The following is a 23396-nucleotide window of genomic DNA, read 5'->3' on the forward strand; positions in this document are numbered from 1 at the left end:
AGGCAACCCCCAACCCATTTTTTTTTTTTTTTTTTTTTTTTAAATGGTTATATTCTGTCATTCCTTTTTCATATGTTAGCTGAAATACTTCTAAAAGTAGAGAAAACAGTATGAGAAGGCAAGGGAAACGTGCCTCTCTGTACTATTTGGTTACCGGTAGTTCAGTTTCTATAGAAAAGTCAGGATAAATGCTTGATTCTTTCCCTTTATCAGTTTTCAAAATAGAGTTGGTTTCCTAGCATCATCTGCTGATTAGACTTTAAGGAAATTATTATGAGCTGTTTGATTTGAATATATTTGATGTATTTCAATTCATTGCAGTTACTATCTTATTAATGATCATAATAGTCTACAGGTAGGCTAAATGTTCATGTCTGGAAGCTGTGAATGTTACGTTAAATGGCAAAAGGGATTTTATAGGTGGATCTTGAGTTGGGGAGATTATCATGGATTATCCAAATGGTTCTAGTGTAATCACAGGGCCCTTATAACAGGGAGGCAGGATATCAGGGGAGAGGCAATGTGACGATGGAAGCAGAGATGACAGTGCTGAACTTTGAAGATGGAGGAATGGAAGGATTGCAGCTCTCAAACTGAAAAAGGCAAGTAAACAGAGTCTTCTCCTGGAGTCTCCAGAAGAACTAGGTATGCTGACTCCTTGCTTTTAGCGCATTGAAACTGATTTCGGACTTCTGACCTCCAGAACCGTAAGAGAATTCATTTGTATTGTACGCATGTGTGTGTGTTTTCCGCATAGCATGGCTTGTGGGATCTTAGTTCCCCAACCAGGGATCGAACCTGGGCCCTTGGCAGTGAAAATTCAGAGTCCCAACCACCGGACTGCCAGGGAATTCCCCATTTGTATTGTTTTTAAGGCACTAAGTTTGTGGTTATTTGTTCCAGCATCAATAGGAAACCCATCTTTGGTCAATGGGACTGTCATCAAATTGGGTGTCTAATATGATAAGATGTTTTAGGCTCATCTTGAACCTTTTCTGCCTCAGACCTGGAAACAGTAATTTCTCTAGAGTATTTGTTCCTTTTAGTGGGAAATGGTATTTTGAGACTACTAGAAGCATTCATGGATTTGTCCTCTTTTTTTCCCCCACTTAAAAAATATGTAAAATACATATAACATAAAATTTACCATCGTAACCAAATTTTTCTTTTTTTGGCTGCACTGGGCAGCTTGTGGGATCTTAGTTCCCTGACCAGGGATCAAACCCATGTGCCCTGCAGTGGAAGCATGGAGTCCTAACCGCTGGACCTCCAGGGAATTCTCCATCTTAACCTATTTTAAGTGAACAGTTCGTTAGTGTTAGCTGTATTCACATCGCTGTGCAACAGATCTCTAGAACTTTTTCACCTTGCCAACCTGAAACAATGCCCATTGAGCAACTCCCCATTTCCCCAGACTATGCCCCACCCCATGGATATTTACCTTTAAAAAAATGGGAAAGTAGTACAGTTCTTTAGTAAAACCTTTTACAAATATGATTATTTTCCTCTAAACCTGTAGGTTTTTAAGGCCCCAACTCCATGCTATTTTTTGGCTACTAATCCCAGACCATGTCCTTTAAAGAATTTCAGGTAGCAAAGCATCTAAAGGGGTGGCTGTTTTTCTAGAACAAAGTGAGAGTTTTGGAATGAAATACATTCCACACACAAAATAATGACCATTTTAAGGTATTCCCTGGACCTGTAATTTGCTAAAGTGAATGCATTCTCAAGCCTGGTGAGACCCCCCCGCCCACCATGCAGAACTACATCTAATGTCCTGTGTCTGGGGTCTCATCCAGCTGGGCTCTACCCTCTGGCTGAACCTGTTGCCGAGCAGAAACACTTTGCGTGAGCCTGTTCAGTTCAGAGCTTTAGGTTCTGCTTTCTGGCCGTGAGAATTGTTGTATAAAGAACTTGTGGGAGGCAATTCCCTGGTGGTCTAGTGGTTAGGACCCCACGCTTCCAAGCCCAGCGGCATGGCCATAAATAAAGAAAGAAGGAATAGGAGGGGGTGCTTAGGGTTTAAAAAAAAAAAAAACTTGTGGGAGAGAGAATAGCAATGCAGAGGGATAAAGAGTGCTAGTCTTTTGATCTTTTAAAGACCTACAGGCGGGTTGTTTTACTATTGATTGGGAAATACCTGATTTTGTTTTTAAAGCTCTGTGCTCTCATTTGTATCACGTGTTCACAAAGAGTACATTCTGAATCATTTTCCTTTCCTCTTGCAGCAAGTGCTCAGATATTAAACACACACACACACACACACACACACATTCAAAAGAGGAAACAGTTGGATAGGAACTCAGAAATCATGTGACTGATGACTAAGTTAAATTTTTTCTACTTATTAAAAAGGAAGAGTCTGATGATTAGTTACTGATTGTCCTTGCATTTTTAAAGTTTTGAAGATACTGAATCATGTTCCCATTTATGCTTTTTTCCGCCCTGTTTTCTTCCACATTTACTGAACCTGGAGAGAAACGCTGGATCTGCAACTCCTCTGACACAAGTGTTTGGTACTCCTACTGTGGTAAGTACGAGGGCAAAAGCAGGTACTCATAATGTGAACTGTTCCAAAGGCAAGTTTTCACAGGAACCTTTTTCTGCTGTCGCCGGGATGCAGGAAACGACCGTATGTTCCGGCTGCTGGGGAGGCTGCTGGCAGCAATAGTGATGTCTGGTTCCTGCCCTGAGTGGATTTTCTCGATCCATCACTGGCCTCACAGGTCTCTGAACTGTGTTGCACTTAACCTCCAAGTGCTTCTGTCCTTTCCTGTGGTCAGCTATCTCTACCTTGAACCCAGTTTCAGATTCTTCCCAGTTTGGGCAGAACTATCTGCTTCTGAGATCTTGCCTCAGCCCCAAGACTGACCGGGTCTTCTTGAGAAGGTAGAACAGTCCTAAATGCTGCTTGGAATTGATTATAGCTCCAGGCCATGATTTTTTTTTTTTTTTTTGCGGTACGCGGGCCTCTCACTGTTGTGGCCTCTCCCGTTGCGGAGCGCAGGCTCCGGACGCGCAAGCTCAGCGGCCATGGCTCACGGGCCCAGCTGCTCCGCGGCATGTGGGATCTTCCCGGACCGGGGCACAAACCCACGTCCCCTACATTGGCAGGTGGACTCTCAACCACTGTGCCACCAGGGAAGCCCAGGCCATGATTTTTTGTTTTCAGCGTTATGTTGGGTGTATAACAGGTGCTCTGTGTTTCAGGCTGTGGTTTTTGAAGGCTCTTGGAATTACCTCCCTAATTGGATGTCAGGCTGATTCTGTCAGTTACTGTGTGACCTTGAGCAAAGTCTTAGCCTCTCTGTGCCTCAGCATTTTTATCTGTAAAGTGAAAGTGATTTTCTAACCCATTTTACAAGGATTGTTTTGAGGTAAAATTTTTAGCACAGAGCCACATAGAAACAATAATATTGATTACTTAAAAAAAAAATCAGCCACACTAATGCTATTTACTGGTTGGATCACTGTTGTTTTGTTTTATCTTGTTTTGTTTAGTTTTCCCTCTTTCTCTACAAATATCTGCTGGTCTGAAAGCACAGCTTCGGGGCTTGACTACTGTTTTGGTTTGGTGCTTTGCATTGTGTTGCTCGCTATAGGTTGGTTGACCTTTTCTACCCACTAGTGGTATCAGGAAGGTTAAGGGGATGCTCCCGAAAATACTTGCTAGCTGAAATCCTCATGGGAAAAAAGGATTTATGGTCTAATCATTTGGGGGAGATTTACAAATGTACTTTGAGTTCTGAGAAGTTCTGCAATAAAGAAACCTATTTAATCCCCCAATTTTCAGTTTTATTTTGTTTTATTTTTTGAGTGTGTGTTTACAATCCTGCAAATACACTCTGGCAAATATTAATATAAAGTTACTTCTGGGGGGCTTCCCTGGTGGCGCAATGGTTGAGAGTCCGCCTGCTGATTCAGGGGACACGGGTTCGTGCCCCAGTCCGGAAGGATCCCACATGCCGCGGAGCGGCTGGGCCCGTGAGCCATGGCCGCTGAGCCTGCACGTCTGGAGCCTGTGCTCCGCAACGGGAGAGGCCGCAGCGGTGAGAGGCCCGCGTACCGCAAAAAAAAAAGAAAAGAAAAGAAAAGAAAAAAGTTACTTCTTGGGAATTAGGGTAATTGCCAGTGTGGGAACAAGACCTAAGTGTATGACTAATCTCAGGCTGGTGGCTTTTTTTTCTGTCTGTGATCATGCTGCATTCCCTGAAAATTCCCCACCCCGCAAGGTCAGTTTACACTGCCCTGTTCCAGGCCCTCTTCAGTGCACTCGGCCCCCTTCTCTCCACTCCTTTGGCGCTTCTGCTCCATGCACTGATTATGCCACCTTCTCTGTGCTGTATTTCCTATGGCCTTTATTTATATAACACTTCATATTATTATTTAGCTTTTAATCTTCCAGTAACACTAACTCAATTTGTCTTCTGATTTGATTTTTGAGGAGAGATTTTATCTGTTTCTCTCCAATGCTGAGAAATTCTGTGGTCCTTTCCTGCTGCCCCATGGATATAGGGACCGTGGAGAGCGGGTGGGATATACAGCTAAGCGAGACCCTGCTTGCTGCCATGCCCCTCTCCCCTGCCCCTGCCACGTCAACCTTTCCCTGCCTTAGAGCATCCATCCTGGCTGAGATGGAAACGCATCATTTGTGGGAAGCACTGATCCCTCTGGGTATTATTGTCAGGAAGTTGGTGACGACAATTCAGTCCTTTCTGTGAGGATGATTCCCATTTGGCCAAGCTACTGGGCATACACGGTATACCTGTTTGCTAGGGCTGCCATAAAAAACATCACAGACTGGGTGGCTTAAACAGCAGAAATTTATTTCTCACAGTTCTGGAGCCAGGAAATCCAAGATCAAGGGTCAGTTGGTTTGATTTCCTTCTGAGGCCCGTCTCCTTGGCTTGCAGATGGCTGTCTTCTTGCCATGTCTTCAAATGGCTTTTTCTCTGTATGCACTCATTCCTGGTGACTCCCTGTAGGTCTAAATCTCCTCTTCTTCTAAGACACCAACAGTATTGGATTAGGGCCTACCCATATGACCTCATTTCAACTTAATCACCTCTTAAAGGCCCTGTCTCCAAAGACAGTTACATTCTGATGTACTGGGGGTTAGAACTTCAACATATGAATTTAAGGAGAACACAGTTCAGCGCATAACATACAGAAATGGCAAGAATTGGCTGTTTTATCCTCCACCTTTGGAAAAGGCAGAAAATGTGGCTGTCTGAGTCAGTCCACAGAGCCCTGGACACACACTGTCCTGTAATCTAGAGTTGTGAGACTCAGCTCTAACCTGTTTTTTGGCTATGGATAGTCCTGAAACTCAAGGAATTAATGGATTATTTAATTAAACCAATATTCACTGAGAATCTGGCATGTGCCTGTTCTAGACACTGAGGATATTATCTAGCAGTGAACAACAAGACAAAAGTCACGGGGCTTCCCTGGTGGCGCAGTGGTTGAGAGTCCGCCTGCCGATGCAGGGGACGCGGGTTCGTGCCCCGGTCCGGGAGGATCCTACATGCCGCGGAGCGGCTGGGCCCGTGAGCCATGGCCGCTGAGCCTGCGCGTCCGGAGCCTGTGCTCCGCAGCGGGAGGAGGCCACAACAGTGAGAGGCCTGCGTACCGCAAAAAAAAAAAAAAAAAAAAAGTCACGGCCCTCCTGGAGTTTCGATCAGTGAAATATTCAGCATGTCAAACGGTGGTGATTGCTGTGAGAGAAAAAAAAAGCAGGGGAGGGGATAGAGAGTACAGAGATGGGGATGGGGGTTGCATTTTAAATTAGGACAGGCAAGGAAGGCCTTACTGAGAAGGTGACTGTTTAGCAAGGACAGGAATAGTTGAGGGAGTGAGCCACGCCCATATCCAGCGGAAGGGGTGGAGGGAAGAGCAAGCACAATGGCCTTGAGGTGGGAACATGGCTGGTGATGGAGGGATAGCAAGGAGGCCAGTGTGGCTGCGATGGAATGAGTGTGGGGGAAGTAGCAGAAGATGACATAGAAGGGAATGGGGAGAGGGTGAGGGGCATGTAGGTCAGGGAACGACTTTATCTTTTACTACGAGTAAAGCCTGGTCTGGCTCCTGGGTTGATAATAATCTGTAAGGCGGCAAAAGTGGAAGCAGGCAACCTGTTGGGAAGCTGTTGCAATAATCCAGGTGAGCGAGAGAATGGTGACTCGGACCGGAGGGGGAGCATTGGAGGCGATGAGGGGGGGTCCGGTTCTGGAAGTATTCCAGCATGGTCCTCTCAGCTAAGTGAGTGTATCTTGACGTTTGGAGTGTCCCCCCAACTCCAAGCAGGCCAGCCTGTTTACTGGCCTTTATTTATACTTGCGTTGATATATATGTGTACTATTCTCTAACCTGAAATATTCGTGTCCATCTTTCTGTTTCATGGAAACCTCTGAGATCCATCAAAAGTCCTGCCTCCCGTACAGAGCCTAGTCAAGTCAGTTGAATTTAATCCGGTTTACTACGTCTTTAATAGGCATTAGGTTTCCTTATTATGCTGAGGAATACTGAGAATGCAAAGGTTATGTTAAGATGTAGCTGGTATCTTCAAGGAACTTCTGGCTTTTGTCTTACTTATGTGTAGTAGGAGGGATAACTAAACATATCACCAGGATTCATTTGTTTATTCTACAAATTCAACATGGCCACTGGGAAGTCTAAGAGCCATTTGGAACTAGGACTCTTATACTCCTTTCCAAATCTGTTTCTTCCTAAATCTTCCCTATCTCATCATCCACCTAATTTCTTACCCCCCAACCAGGGGTATCCTTAATTATCTCCCTTATTTTTCACATTGAATTTATCGATGATTCCATTTTTAATATCCCCAGAATATATTCTAAAGCCAACTACTTTTTTTTTTTTTTTCCCTGGCCACACTGTGTGGCTTGTGGGATCTTAGTTCCCTGACTAGGGATTGAGCCCAGGCCATCACAATGAAAGCACCAAGTCTGAACCACTGGACTGCCAGGGAATTCCCCAACTACTTTTTTTTTTTTTTTTAATTTTTATTTTATATTGGAGTACAGTTGATTTACAATGTTGTATTAGTTTCAAGTGTACAGCAAAGTGATTCAGTTATACATCTACAAATATCCGTTCTTTTTCAGATTCTTTTCCCATATAGGTTATTACAGAATATTAAGTAGAGTCCCCTGTGCTATGCAGTAGGTCCAGTTGATTATCTATTTTATATATAGTAGTGTGTATATGTTAATCCCAAACTCCTAATTTATCCCTCCTCCCTACCTTTCCCCTTTGGTAACCATAAGTTTGTTTTCTGTGTCTGTGAGTCTGTTTCTGTTTTGTAAATAAGTTCCTTTGTATCATTTTTTTAGATTCCACATATAAGTGATATATGGTATTTGTCTTTCTCTGTCTGACTTACTTCACTTAGTATGCTAATATCTAGGTCCATCCATGTTGCCACAATGGCATTATTTCATTCTTCTTTTTATTTTTTTGTGCGATACGTGGGCCTCTCACTGTTGTGGCTTCTCCCGTTGTGGAGCACAGGCTCCAGACGCGCAGGCTCAGTGGCCATGGCTTAAGGGCCCAGCTGCTCTGTGGCGTGTGGGATCTTCCTGGATGGGGGCACGAACCCGTGTCCCCTGCATTGGCAGGCGGACTCTCAACCACTGTGCCACCAGGGAAGCCCTATTTCATTCTTTTTTATGGCCGAGTAATATTCCATTTTATATTCCACATCTTCTTTATCCATTCCTCTGTCGATGGACATTTATGTTGCTTCCATGTCTTGGCTATTGTAAATAGTTAAAGCCAACTACTTTTCACTGTCCTTTGCTCACCACTCATGTCACCTTCGTCTCTTCTCTGGCCTCTGCAACATCCTCTTAAATTGTCCTTGCTCCACTTTAATTCTTGCCTCCATACAATCAGTTCTTAGCATAGAGACCAGAGAGACCTTTTAAAAATATAAATATGTTATATAATGTTATTTCAGTTGCTTAAAGCCCCCCAGTGGCTTTTCACTACAATTGGAGTGAAATCCCAACTTTGTACCAAGGCGTCCAAGACCCCTCAAGGTGGCCCTTGCCTACCTGTCTGATTCCTATGATTCCCATGATTCCCACCCTCCTTCATTATTTTCTATTTACACTGACCTATATTATTATTACGGTTATTGTTTGTATTACCAATATAACAAGCATAAAATTTACCCTTTTAATGATTTTTAAGTGTACAATTCAATGATATTAAGTACATTCACATCACTTTGCAACTATCACCATTATCCATTTTCGGAATTTTTCATCATCCCAAACAGAGACTCTGTACCCATTAAACAATAACTCCCCATTTCTCCCTCCCGCCTAGTCCCTGGTAACCTCTACTCTCTGTCTCTGTCTCTGTGACTGTCTATTATATGTATCTCATGTAACGGTCTTTGTGTATATATGTGTGTGTGTGTGTTTGTTTTTGTTGCTTGAACATGTCAAAGTCATTGTCACCTATGAGTCTGTACTCCTGATTACAATGTCCACAGGGTTGGTTGCTTTCTGTCACTCACTTACTGGATACTGTAGTTGAGGTATCTCTACCCATTGCCACCCCCAACTCCTCCGTCCCCACCGTACACTCAGTCTTTCTCTCATGGCCCTGTTTGATTTCTATACTAGAGTGTCCATTTATCAAGAGCCGGGCCCTTGCCTGTCTTGTTCATTGTTTCTCTAGTGCCTAGAACAATATTTGGTGCTAAGCAGAAATGAATAAACACACATTTATTATCTACAGTGTGCTGTGCGCAAGAGACATGAAAAGTGAATGAGACATGTTTCCTGCCCTCAAGGTTTGTGCTATTTTTATGAAGAAGACTGACACGCAAGCAAATAATTGTAGTAAACTTTTTTTTTTCTTTCTTTTTTTTTTTTTTTGCTGTATGCGGGCCTCTCACTGTTGTGGCTTCTCCCGTTGCGGAGCACAGGCTCCGGACGCGCAGGCTCAGCGGCCATGGCTCACGGGCCCAGCCGCTCCGCGGCATGTGGGATCCTCCCGGACCGGGGCACGAACCCGTGTCCCCTGCATCAGCAGGCGGACTCCCAACCACTGTGCCACCAGGGAAGGCCCTGTAGTAAACATTTTAAATGACCATTGAAGGATGATCAAGTACTGTGGATGATAGTGTGTTTGTGGCTGTCGGGCTGGGGAGGTGTGGAGGAGTCAAGGAAGGCTTAACAGCATTGTTGATATTTGAATACATTTTGAAGGCAGACAAGGAGTTTCTAGACCGATGAGGACAGGGCATTCCTGTCAGAAGGATATGCATATTTATGTAATGGAAATTCTGCTAAAGAGGTAAAATGAAGTGCTGTGATGGTTCAACTCCAGCTAATGCTTCCTCCCTTGATCTCCAATAGTACTTAATACAAACACTCAGGGTGGCACTGGTTTCATTTCCTGTGCCAACTGCAGTTGCCTGGACTGTTGGGTTAAGAAGGATTCTGAGGCAGAGCTCAGTGGGAAAAAGTGCTATGATGGATTCACAATGCTGACATTTGTGGTTGCAGGGGAAACCGGAGGCTCTTGTACTGTGCTTTTGCTGAACCTAGCCACTGCTTTCTTTCATATTTAATAAACCAAATGTAGAATTTTACCATAAACATGGTGACTTTAAAGTAATAAAGCTATTTTCTGTTAGTTCCCCAACCTTTGCAAATAAATTAAAAGTCACATGCTATGTACTGTTATGTGATCTTTTGATCCTTACATCTAATTTTTTTAATGTATGGTGGTCTCATCTTCCTAGAAAAATCTTAGGCTTCCTGACATAAAGATTAAGGTTACATTTCTATTCTCCGCCCTCACTCCACCCTACCCCACTCTGCCTTGCTCTGGTGCTGGCTTAACACTGAGCACCCATAGGGGTATTCTGAACATTTGTCTGATTGCATTGACTTGTCGATGGTTTCATCATAATCAGACCAACTTCAGACATGTGGGAAACTTAACTGAAAATAGAGAATTGCCCTTATGACATACAACATGGCCCTGGTGATTCACCGCTTTTAACTTGTTCCCGGCTTTGCTCCAGAGTCTTGGTTGTCTTGCTCTGAGGGTCTTCTACAAGCTTATCACTGAGAAAGAAGAGACACATTGCACTGTGCTCGGTAATGCATATGGAAGTGCCCACGTTTCAATACCATGTCAACCTTTCATGGTAAGAAAGTTAATAAGTATATTAATTATGCAAACCTTCAGAAATATAGGTGAATAAAAAAGAAAAGAAGGCACCCTAAGCCTATCACAGTTAAGAGTTAACCACTATGAACATTCTGATATTTTGGCAAATATTCTTTTAGATATATAATGATATATGTTGAAAACAGTAAAAGTAGAACCATATTGTATATACTGTTGGGTAACCAGCATTTTTTAAACTTGATAGCATACCATAAACGTCTATAACATTAAATATCATAAAAGTTCATGTTAATGACTGTATATTGATTCAGTAAATAGATGCACAATATTTATTTATTCAGCCACCTCTGAGCATTTTTTTACTTGAGATATAATTGATATATAGCATTATATTAGTTTCAGGTGTACAACATGATTCGATATTTGTATATATTGTGAAGTGATCACCACAATAAAGGTAGTTAGCATCCATCACCTCACATAGTTACAATTTTTTTCTTCTTTTGGTGAAAACTTTTAAGATCCGCTTTCTTAGCAACTTTCAAATATGTAAAACAGGGGGCTTCCCTGGTGGCGCAGTGGTTGAGAGTCCGCCTGCCGATGCAGGGGACGCGGGTTCGTGCCCTGGTCCGGGAAGATCCCACATGCCGCGGAGCGGCTGGGCCCGTGAGCCATGGCTGCTGAGCCTGCGCGTCCGGAGCCTGTGCTCCGCAACGTGAGAGGCCACAACAGTGAGAGGCCCGCGTACCGCAAATATGTAAAACAGTATTATTAACCATAGTCACCATGCTGTACATTACTTCCCCATGACTTATTTATTTTATAACTGGAAGTTTGTACCTTTTGACCCACTTCACTCATTTCTCCAATCTTCCACCCCCTACCTCTAGCAGCCTGTGTGTCTGTGAGTTTATTTTTTGTCTTTTGAGTGTGTTTGTTTTTTAGATTCCACATATAAGTGAAGTCATACTGTATTTTGTCTTTTTTTTTTTTTTTTTTTTGGCTGTGCCACACGGCTGATAGGATTTTAGCTCCCCAACCCGGGCCCTCGGCAGTGAGAGCTCGGAGTTCTAACCACTGGACCGCCAGGTAATTCCCTGTCTTTCTTTGTCTGACTAATTTCACTTAGCACAGTGCCCTCAGGTTTCATCCATGTTATTGCAAATTGGGCAGGTTTTCCTTTGGTCATAATCCACACAGGAATAAACATCTTTGCATCAGATGTTTGTGAACATCCATGATTCGATGAAATGACTATTAATATAGCTCATTCTGTGAGACTTTTATTGCAGGCAAACTCAATTCATTGAATGAGAGATGTTAACATTAATTTTAAGGGTTGCATTCAGGGGCAAATTAAATAAAACTGGTTTAGTCTCTTTCCCCTCCTCCTCAGTGCTTTTATAAGCTCTTCTACATCCTTCTTGAAACTTCTTATTTAGGAAGATTTGTTTATTAACTCATTCATTCATGTATTCAGTCACTTACCATTTACTAGAATTCTAAGTGCTTGATGTGTATTTTCTATTTTTAACCAATGGAACATACAGAGAGGTGAGGAGAGTATAGAAAAGAAGAGCAATGTAGAAAAGAACAGGTTAAAAAGTATGAAAATGGAACAAGTAATTTTATGAAAATATGTTTTGGGGAGTTCACCCCCTTCCCCACAGTTTAAAGTAATTCACTACCTTCAGCCTCCACCTTAACAATGTAAGGACGTTAAAATACTAATCTGTTTACATTATAGGGAGTTTTTTCGGTATTCGTACAGTATTTTAAATTTTATTTTACTGTGGTAAGAACATTTTACATGGGATCTACCCTCTTAAATTTTTGAGTGTACAGTACATCATTGTTGACCATAGGCATGAAATTGTACAGCAGATCTCTACAGCTTATTCACTTGCTTGACTGAAACTCTATGCCCATTGATTCGTAACTCCCCATTTCCCTCTCCCCTCAGCCACTGGCAACCACCATCCGCTCTTTGATTCTATGAATTTGACTATTTTAGATATGTGGGCTCAGGCAGTATTTTGTCCTTATATGACTGGCTTATTTCCTTTAGCATAATGTCCTCAAGGTTCATCCATATTGTAGCATATTGCAAAATTTCCTTTATTTTAGGACTAAATAGTATTCCGTTGTATGTATATACCACATTTTCTTTATGCATGTATCTGGTGATGGACATTTAGGTTGTTCCCACATCTTGGCTATTGTGAATAGTGCTGCAATGAATTTAGGAATGCTAATATCTCTTCGAGATCCTGATTTCAATTGTTTTGGATAAGTACCCAGAAGTGGGATTGCTGGATCATATGGTAGTAATATTTTTAATTTTTTTTTTTTTTAAAGAGTAGCCAGGATGGCCCTTTATTTTATTTATTTATTTTTGGCTGTGTTGGGTCTTCATTTCTGTGCGAGGGCTTTCTCTAGTTGTGGCAAGCGGGGGCCACTCTTCATCGCGGTGCGCGGGCCTCTCACTGGCGTGGCCTCTCTTGTTGCAGAGCACAGGCTCCAGACGCGCAGGCTCAGTAGTTGTGGCTCATGGGCCTAGTTGCTCTGTGGCATGTGGGATCTTCCCAGACCAGGGCTCGAGCCCGTGTCCCCTGCATTAGCAGGCAGATTCTCAACCAATGCGCCACCAGGGAAGCCCATATTTTTAAATTTTTGAGGAATCTCTGTATTGTTTTTTAGAGCAGTTGTACCATTTTGCGTTCCTACCAGCAGTGTGCAAGCATTCCAGTTTCTTCACATCCTTGCCAACTGTTGTCCTTCTTTTCTTTTTTTGATAATAGCCAATCTGACTGGTGTGAGGTGATAGCTCATTGTGGTTTTGATTTGCATTTTCCTGATGCTTAGTGACATTAAGCATTTTTTTATATACCTGTTGGCCATTTGCATGTTTTCTTTGGAGAAATATCTATTCAAGTCCTTAGCTCATTTAATTTAATTAATTAATTAATTAATTATTTCACACACACTGTATTTTATTTTTACAAGAGATAAATAAACTGACACCAAGCATTGTAAATGGATGACCACAACAAAAGCAACAAGGATTGCAATTACCAAACATGAAACACACTCATACTATGTCATAATATTGACATTCAGTCCAGTAATCCTCCATTGTAACTGCTATATTAGTTTTATTACAATTGAATTGTTGGAATTCCTTATATATTTTGGAGATTCACACCTTATCAGATATATGGTCTGTAAGTATTTTCTCCCATTCCACAGGCTGCCTTTTCACTCTGTTGATTGTTTCCTTTGCAGAACAGAAGCTTTTTAGTTTGATATAGTCCCACTTATTTATTCATGTTTTTGCTGCCTTTGCTTTCCATGTCATATCCATGAAGTCATTGTCAAGATCAATGTCATGAAGCTTTTCCCCTGTATTTTCTTCTAGGGTTTTTACAGTTTTGAATCTTATGTTTAAGTCTTTAATCCATTTTTAATTGGTTTTCATTTGTGGTATAAGATAAAGGTCCAGTTCTTTCTTTTGCATGTTTTGCCAGCACCATTTTTTGAAGAGACTGTCCTTTCCCCATTGTGCATTCTTGGCATCCTTGTCAAAGATTAGTTGACAAAATACACGTGGATTTACTTCTGGGCTCTCTGTTCAGTTCCATTGGTCTATATGGCTGTCTTTTTGCCGCTACCATACTGTTTTGATTACTGTAGCTTTGCAGTATAGTATGAAATCAGGAAATGTGATGCTTCCTCTTTCTCAAGATTTTCTTGCCTATTTGTCATCTTTTGTGGTTCCATATGAATTTTAGAGTTTTTTTTCTATTTCTGTAAAAAGTGCCATTGAGATTTTGATAGAAATGTATTGATTCTATCGATTGCTTTGGGTAATATGGACATTTTAATAACATTAATTCTTCCAATCAATGAACATAAGATATTTTTCCATTTGTTTGTGTCTTGTTTAATTTCTTTCATCAATGTTTTGTAGTTTTCAGCATACAAGTCTTTCACCTCCTTAGGTAAGCTTAATCCTAGATATTTTATTCTTTTGGTGCTATTGTAAATTGGATTGTTTTCCTAATTTCCTTCTTGTATAGTTCATTGTTAGTGTACAGAAATGCAGCTGATTTTTTGGTATTTTGATTTTGTATCCTGTAACTTTACTGAATTTTTTGATTAGTTCTGACAATTTTTAATGGAGTTTTTAGGGTTTTCTAGATATAAAGTTATGTCATCTGCAAACAGAAAATTTTACTTCTTCTTTTCTGATTTGGATGCCTTTTATTTATTTTTCTTATCTAATTCATCTGGCTAGGACTTCCAGTACTATGTTGAGAGTGGGTATCCTTGCCTTGCTTCTGATCTTAGAGGAAAATCTTTTAGTTTTTCACTGTTGGGTATGATGTTAACTATGGACTTTTCATATATGGCCTTAATTATGTTGAGGCAATTTCCTCTAATTCTAGTTTGTTGAGAGTTTTTATCATGAAAGGATGTTGAATTTTGTCATCCATTGAGATGGTCATGTGATTTTTATTCTTCATTCTATTAATGTGGCATATCACTTTAATTGATTTTTGTGTGTTAGACCATCCTTGCATCCCACGGATAAATGCCTCTTAATCAAGGTATATGATCCTCTTAATGTGCTGTTGAATTCAGTTTGCTAATATTTTGTGAGGATTTTTGCATCTAAACTCATCAGGGATATTGGCTTATAGTTTTCATGTAGTGTCTTTGTCTTGCTTTACTATCAGGGTAATGCTAGCCTCATAAAATAAGTTTGGCAGTGTGCCCTCCTCTTCATTTTTTTGGAAGAGTTTGAGAAGGGTTGGTGTTAATTCTGACTTAAATGTTTGGTAGAATTCTCCTGTAAAGCCATCTGGTCCTGGACTTTTCTTTGGGAAATTTTTGATTACTGATTCAATCTCCTTACTAGTTATAACACTGTTCAGACTTGCTTTCTTTAGTCCTCTGGGGATCTCCTTGGAAAAGTTGGGGCTCTGAACGCATGAACCAATCTCTTCGCTCTGAGTGAAATTGAGGGGTAGGTTAGCTCTTCCTAATTATGCTATGCCAGGAGCAGTGTCTCTTGTGAGAGGTGTCCCGAACCTCAGTACTGAATTGGTGAGTCTGGTTTTACATTCTCCTGGGTGCGGGAAACTTTCGGTTGGTTTCTGATTTCTCACAAAGGGAAATTGTCCGTAAATGGTTGCTGAACTGGTGTGTTTGTCAAGGGAAGGAGGACTTTTTACTCTACCATCTGGCTGACTTTACTCCTCTGGGGAGGGAGATATTTTTAACTACCCTTAATTTTTCTCATAAAATTTTAATACTAAAGATAGTTTTGGGGGGCTGATATTCAGAATACTTATTGTAAATGATTTATAGTAATTTTATTGACATTAATTTATTCCATTTAGATAATTTGAAATTCCCTATTTCAATAAATGCCGAGCCCTGTATAACATTGAAGGGAGGCCGTGGAAATCTGTATCTTTACTACATTCCAAGTAAGTCCAAAGTTTTGTTTTTGTAGATTACAATTAAAAGGGTTCCAGAAATATCAATGAAAAATGATGGTGTTCTAAATGTACATGTATTAGTTTTCTCTTGCTATGTAACAAATTATCACAATCTTAATGGCTTAAAACAGGACATATTCTTTATCTCATAGTTTTTGTATGTCAATAGTCTGGGCATGGCTTACGCGTGTCAGCTTCAGGAGGTCTCCCACAAGGCTGCAATTAAGGTGTTGGCCAGGGTTTCTTCTGAAGGCTCAACTAGGGAAGGACCCAATTCTAAGCTTATGCGGCCATTGACAGTGTTCAGTTTCTGTCTGACTGTTGGCCAGCCCTCGGTTCCTTGTCATGTGGGCCTTTTCATCATGGCTTCTTGTTTCCCTGAAGTTAGCAAGGGGGACAGTTAACTAACAAGATAGAAGTCACAGTCTCATGTAGCCTAATGAAAGTGCCACGCTATCACCAAGTCAGTAGGCTAGCTCATACTCATGAGGAGGGATTCCATAATGGCATGGTAAAAATGGAAATAATTAGAAACTTCTAACCATCTACCAGGTATATCCATTGTCAGTCATTAGATATTCAGCTGATACGTAAACTTGGGTTTCCATGAGTCAAAGATTTGTGTCTGAGCAAACAAGGACATTTTTTCCTAAAGGTGACCTTTCTAGAAAAAAATATGATGATGATGATATGAAAAAAGACAATGATTTTTGTTTTGTTTTGTGTTATTTCTTCTTTTTCCTCTCTATGATTTTACTTGCCATCATCTTATAAAAGTTAATTGGGTGATGGTGATAGCATTGGGCTGGATCTGAGTGTTTGTGAAAACGCACAAAAGTTTCCTCCTCTCCTACCGGTCAGCTGTTGCCTGTAAGGATCCCCGGAAATTCAGTTGTAATCATCATCATTATCATTATTGTTTTCATGATCACTATTATCGTTTACATCCTAGCTTATATTTGGAGCTTATACTTTAAAATGTGCTTTTACATAAATAAACTAAAGAAACATAACCCCCTGATTTTAGTTCTCCAGCTTACAGGAAAAAAGGTAGTTGAGAATCTAGAAATGGTAGACGACAAACTTATGCTTTAATTTCCCTGAAAACCTGTATCTTGATACTTTGTTTCTGCATTCATTTAGTCATTAAAAAATACTTAGTAAATGTATAGTTTATTTCAAGTATTATGCTAGGTGCTGTGAATTCATTGATAAATAAGACATTCTCTTGACCTTCAAGAATCTCTCAGTGCAATAGGAGAGACAGATGTGTAGATAATACAGTATGATAAGTGAAATGCTAGCAATAAGGCTTAGTGGTAGCACAGAGGAAAGAACAATGAGCTACTTGCTCCACTTTCTTGGCCAAGGGTGAAATAAATAATCTAAACTTTTTTTTTTTTTACTGAAGTATAGTTGATTTACAATACTATATTGAGTTCAGGTGTACAACATAGTGTTTCAGTACTTTTACAGATTATACTCCATTTAAAGTTATTACAAAATAATGGCTATATTTCCCTGTTCTGTGTGATATATCCTTGTTGCTTATTTTATACATAGTAGTTTGTATCTCTTAATCCCCTAAAATAATCTAAATTTTTGCCCAACAAAGGCTCTACAATTTCTTCCTCTTTTCTCAGGTTTTGTTTTCTGGTCTATGTGGGGTGCTTTACTTCTAGGTGTTTGCAAAAGTGATTATTTACATAATGAATGACCTCATTTTCAAGTGAGCCCCTTCCCCTTAACACACAGGAAGCAGGCCTTCCAGATCCAAGTAATAATAATACAACACAGTTTCACTTAGGGTTCTCTGAAAAGCAGATACCAAGAAGGAATTAGACATACAAAGGATTTTTGGGGGGAAATGTTTGTGAACAATAAAGGAAAGAGGAAGCTAGAGCAGGCAAGGAGAGGATGCAGGTTGAAGTGTTGGTCTGATACCTTTGAAATGAGAGAGAAGGAAGGAGAATTTGGTAGGATGGTCATCAGACCAAAATGCATCCCTGAGACATCCTCAGCCAGGTCAGTGGGGAGTCTTAGAGCAACGATCGCCTGTCACACATGTCCCATGATAGTGTCCTTGTTGTGCTCTGTCATTATAGGAGTAGACTGTTCGAGTCTGACCTCCGGATGAGTGCTAAGATATATCTGAAAGTGCAGTAGCTGGTGGCTGTCTGCCCACTGCCCTCCTCCACACAGATTCTTTGGAAGGAAGTTTTAAGCAGTACACCTCCGTGGCCATTGCAAATACCCTAATCACTTATTAAATATGACATTTATATAACATGATATTAATTCAGTAATGAAAGAATGATTCAGTCATGGTTGTTTTTTTTTTTTTTTTGCGGTACGCGGGCCTCTCACTGCTGTGGCCTCTCCCGTTGCGGAGCACAGGCTCCGGACGTGCAGGCTCAGCGGCCATGGCTCACGGGCCCAGCCGCTCCGCGGCATGTGGGATCTTTCTGGACCAGGGCACGAACCCGTGTCCCCTGCATCGGCAGGCAGACTCTCAACCACTGTGCCACCAGGGAAGCCCTGAGTCATGGTTTTTTATGATGCTTTGCAGTTATGACCTGAGTTTCCCTAGAATATACTAGAACATCTGTATAAAATGTGGGCCACATTCATAGAAATCAACCTTATTTTTGTGGCCCTATCTCTACTTAAATTCAGTAAGAGCTATAAGAGCAATCTTGTACCAAAAATAGGCTGGAAATGGAAATGATTTGAGACTTCATAGCCTTGCTAATAAATTATATGTCACTATTAACTAATTGACATATACAGCTTATATACATATAAGCCTTCCTCAACGTTATTTTCAGAAGTTCCCAAAGTTGTGTTAGGTGAGCTCAAAAACAGTCTTCTTTGCTAAACCCCTGAGAGCCACCATGTTTCTTGTCTCTCACTCCAACACCCACATTGATATCTCTGGCCTGCTGAGCCACGCAAGTGGTACCTCACTTCAACCACTGTTCACTTGCCTAACATGACCACAGTGATATCTAAGGGCAAGAAGCTTCTCAAGATGTAAAGGGTTGAGATGTCAAAGCAGCACTTCCTTTCTTGGAATCATTGAAGACTGGAATCATGGTGTGTTCCACACAGAAATGGAAGAAGATTCTTTGTTCTGCATTATCATTGGATGCCATGCTACCATGTGCTTGTATCTCAAGGGATCCCTTGTGAAAACAGCTCTTCAACTTCTATACACATCCCTGCTTTGAGAAAGGTTCAGGTCCATGTCCATGGCGTGGGCCACGGGGCCACTGTTTGAAACAGACTGTATAACATTCTTTTTCTCTACACTTTACCCTGAAAGTAGAGAAGTGGAGACAAATAAGGAAGTTTGGTGGTACTTTAGGCTCAGAGTAACGAGAGGCTGCATTAAGATAGTGGTAATGGGGATAAAAGGGACACCAGTAGGATTGACCGGGATTAGGAATTCTAGTGCTGATTTGGTGATGAAGATAAGGAAATCACTTTTGGATCTTTTGGGTGTGGTAATAAGTGACATTTGAGTAGAGATATTGAATGCACACAGGGGACAGATGCTTAAAAGAAAAGTTGAGACTAAAGATGATGATTTGGGAGTTATTACCCTATGTGGTATTTAAAGATGGGGAGAGTGTGCAGTGTGAAAATTGAGAAGCACTGAGATTAGAATCCTAAGAAAGATGAGTCAGTGAGCTAGACTGGGGAGAGGAGTCAGAACGCAGAACGGTTGGAGGACAACAAGAAGAGAGTGGTAGCGCCAACACCAAAGGAAGGACAGGGTTTTGAGGAAGGAGCTAGCAGTTCTGTTCTGCATAGCCAAGTTCAAGGTAAAGATGGAAAAACTTTTTTTAAATTTTTATTATGGCTACAATAAGTCATGGTGACCTTATTAGGAAAATACTTTCCATGAGGTAGTGGTTACAATAATTGTTTTCATTATAAAAAAGACTGTGCATCTTGTCCAGTTGGGCCAACTGAGTAACTTAGAAGAGTTGAGCAAAATGCATTTCTTCCTGGAATTTTCCATCTTCATTGGTAATAAAGAGATCCTGAGGAAATAATAAATAGCTCATCTATTTAATTTTTAATCAAAAGGTTAAATTTTGTTCTCCAAGAAATCTTTCATCAAAACAACCTTCCTGGGCTTCCCTGGTGGCGCAGTGGTTGAGAATCCGCCTGCCAATGCAGGGGACACGGGTTCGAGCCCTGGTGTGGGAAGATCCCACATGCCGCGGAGCAACTAGGCCCGTGAGCCACAACCACTGAGCCTGCGCGTCTGGAGCCTGTGCCCCGCAACAAGAGAGGCCACGACAGTGAAAGGCCCGCGCACCGCGATGAAGAGAGGCCCCCGCTTGCCTCAACTAGAGAAAGCCCTCACACAGAAACGAAGACCCAACACAGCCAAAAATAAATAAATGAATTTATAGAAAAAAAAAACAACCTTCCTTTCCCTTCCCTCTCTTTTGAATTTCCTAGTGGAACTATGACTACAACTAGAAATTTTATATTTTCATTTGATAGTTTTCTCAAAAATATAGGTTATTCTATTTTTAGGCATAGCCCACATAATTCTCACTGTGGAACATTCTATTTGATTGCAATCAACTAGTGGCCCTCTCAGAACTTCAGTTTTCTCATCTACAAAACAGGATAATAATATCCACATTATAGGTAGTTGTCATAATTAAATGAAATAATGTAGGAAAAACACAGGGCATATTTTAAGTATACAGTAAATGTTGGTTATTAAATATTTATTAAAAATACCTTATTTGAGTGGCTAATGAAATTTTTTTCTTTTTAAGGAAGAGACATAAAAAGCTTATATTTCAATATCTATGTATCTTTTAAGTCCGTGAATTTCCCAGTGCGCAAAGAAGTTATTTGCCGAGGATCTGATGATGATTATTCTTTTTGCAGAGCTCTGAAGGGAGGTAAGCATTCAATTCGTATTACCCTCAGAATAGAGTATAATACCTTATGAGAACGCTATGAAAATTAAATACATTAAAAATGTGAAGTTCCTTTTCTGATAATAATTCTTTATTTCCATCCAAAGTTTTTCTTTTAGCAGTTTAAACGATATTTTACAATTATGTTACTGGATTGTTATTAAGATGACACTTATTTGGTGTGTTTGAAGGGATATTAAAATTTTTACCTTGCTCAGATTAATACTGTATATTTACCCTTGGTTATGGTTCTCTGTTTCTAAATATTACATTTATTATTTTTCATAAAAACACAATAGATTTTTCTATGCACTTACATTCGTTCCCTCAGTGTCTTTTCTCCCCTTTTTTCCACCCTGGAATTATTCACAGAATCATAAAATTTCAAACTTTAGGAACTTAAAGGTCACTTATTGCAAACCCATGAATTTTTCCTTAATAATTTTTAAACTAGCATTTTTAATAGTTTAAAAAATTCTATATATCATATTGTCACATTACCAAAAATTAGAAAATGAAAACAATCAAAAAGTCACAGAATCAAAAAATTCTACAATCATATTGTCACATTACCAAAAATTAGAAAATGAAAACAATCAAAAAGTCACAGAATCAAAAAATTCTACAATCATATTGTCACATTACCAAAAATTAGAAAATGAAAACAATCAAAAGGTCACAGAATCATATTTCTAAGAACATTTTGGAGTATTTTGTTCTCATTTTTAAATTCATGCATATTGTTATGCAGTTGTAAGTATACTGTACTATAATTATTTTCTTTTTAAAAATTAATTAATTTAATTATTTGACCAGATAATCCATGTGGTTTAAAAATCAGAGTATAAATGTTACATAATGAAACCTCTCCCTTAGTGGGTATGCCCTGGTTTACTTAACTATTTTCCTATTAGACATTTAGTTTTCTTCTGATATTTCTACTATTATAAATAATATTATAATGCATATATAAATATTCTCATATTTTAAATTTGAATATTCTCATGTTTGGAAGAAGGAGTTAACACATAACTCCAAGGGAGATTCCTGAGCTTAAATGGTATGAATCTATGTGGTTTTGTTTACATAAGGCTGAATTACTTTTCTGAAAGATTGTCTCAGTTTATACATTGTACCACCGGCAATGTATACGTATAGTAGTTTAATCTCTGTCTTGTTAACATTGGGCATTATCATTTTATTTTTTAAAAGTTTTATTGGGTTATAATTGATTTACAATGGTGTGTTAGTTTCTGCTTTATAATAAAGTGAATCAGCTATACATATACATATATCCCCATAGGCATTATCATTTTAAAAAAGAAGTTTTTAAAAAAATTTATTAGGTTAAAAAACTTAAGCCTAATTGTTTTTTTAAAAACTAAATTTATTTATTTATTTTTGGGTGTGTTGGGTCTTCGTTTCTGTGCAAGGGCTTTCTCTAGTTGCGGCAAGCGGGGGCCTCTCTTCATCGCGGTGCACGGGCCTCTCACTATTGTGGCCTCTCTTGCTGCGGAGCACAGGCTCCAGACGCGCAGGCTCAGTAGTTGTGGCTCACGGGCCTAGTTGCTCCACGGCATGTGGGATCTTCCCAGACCAGGGCTCGAACCCGTGTCCCCTGCATTGGCAGGTGGATTCTCAACCACTGCGCCACCAGGGAAGCCCCCAAGCCTAATTGTTTTTTATTAACATTTTTAAAATTACTATTGCAGTTGAATGTTTTCCCCTATAATTATTTACCAGTAACCAGTGCCCTCTCTTGTTTAAAAGCAGATTTCAGGTAGTTTACATGCATACGTTAATTTGAGCAACATAACATAAATTAGATAGACAAAAATTAGTTGGGACAAAAATGGAAAATAACGGTAGAGAATTAATGGAATGAGAGTAATATAAAAATTCTTGACAGAAAGGCTTATACTTGTTTTGACAGGGACATCAATTGGATTATACATTTTTTAGCAGTCAATAAAAAAAAAAGTTTCTGGGAGTTCCCTAGTGGTCCAGTGGGTGGAACTCTGCGCTTTCACTGCCGAGGGCCCACATTCGATCCCTGCTTGGGGAACTAAGATCCCACAAGCTGTGCAGTATGGCCAAAAAAAAAAAAGTTTCTAAGTAAACCAATCTACTTGCTATGCAAATGAAGCTTCAAGATATGTCTCCCAGCCAACCAACTCTCCTCATCTCTAACTTGTCTGCCACTCCCAAGCCACATACACATTGTGGAGCTGGCATTGCTTATGAGTCTGGGCTCAGAGCCATAAACACCTGAGTCAGTGTCCCAGCTTTTCCACCTATCAGCAATGTGACCTTGGGTGTTATTTAACCTCTATCAACCTCGTTTTCCTCATCTGGGAAATGGGGACGGTGAAACCTATTTTACGTGGTTTTAAGGATTAAATTAGAGAATGTGCGTTAAAAAGCTTAGTACAGGTGCTCAGCGTGAGAATTCTAGAATTATGGTGATTAAATATTCATGTGCATAATAGGATCCTTCTTTTGTTCCTGACTTTATTTATAGTCCTGTCATTTTTATAAGTGAGGAAACCGATGCCTGCAGTGGTTCAGTAACATGCCCTTGGTCATTTGGAGATCTGGTAATGGAGTAGCCTCCTAACTCTTAAGAACTACTCTTCCACTGGCCATGCTTTCTCTCCCTTTGAAAGAAGTCCTCGGGACTTCCCTGGCGGTCCAGTGGTTAGGACTCCACGCTTCCACTGCAGGGTGCATGGGTTCAATCCCTGGTCAGGGACCTAAG

General features: G+C 40.1%; 1 protein-coding gene across 1 annotated transcript in view; it reads left to right on the forward strand.

The window, feature by feature from the left end:
* Nucleotides 1–2308: 2308 nt before the first annotated feature.
* The window catches only part of LY96 (lymphocyte antigen 96), a 29646-nt gene continuing 8558 nt past the window's right edge, over nt 2309–23396 (forward strand). Inside the window, exons 1-3 of the mRNA XM_024765741.1 lie at nt 2309–2530; nt 15585–15674; nt 20492–20620. Of these exons, the coding sequence (XP_024621509.1) occupies nt 2419–2530; nt 15585–15674; nt 20492–20620 (331 nt within the window). The 5' untranslated portion in view covers nt 2309–2418. The remainder of the gene's footprint in view (nt 2531–15584; nt 15675–20491; nt 20621–23396) is intronic.

The sequence above is a fragment of the Neophocaena asiaeorientalis genome, unplaced genomic scaffold (genome assembly GCF_003031525.2).
Source record: "Neophocaena asiaeorientalis asiaeorientalis breed wild unplaced genomic scaffold, Neophocaena_asiaeorientalis_V1.1 scaffold417, whole genome shotgun sequence".
Classification (NCBI taxonomy): Eukaryota; Metazoa; Chordata; class Mammalia; order Artiodactyla; family Phocoenidae; genus Neophocaena; species Neophocaena asiaeorientalis.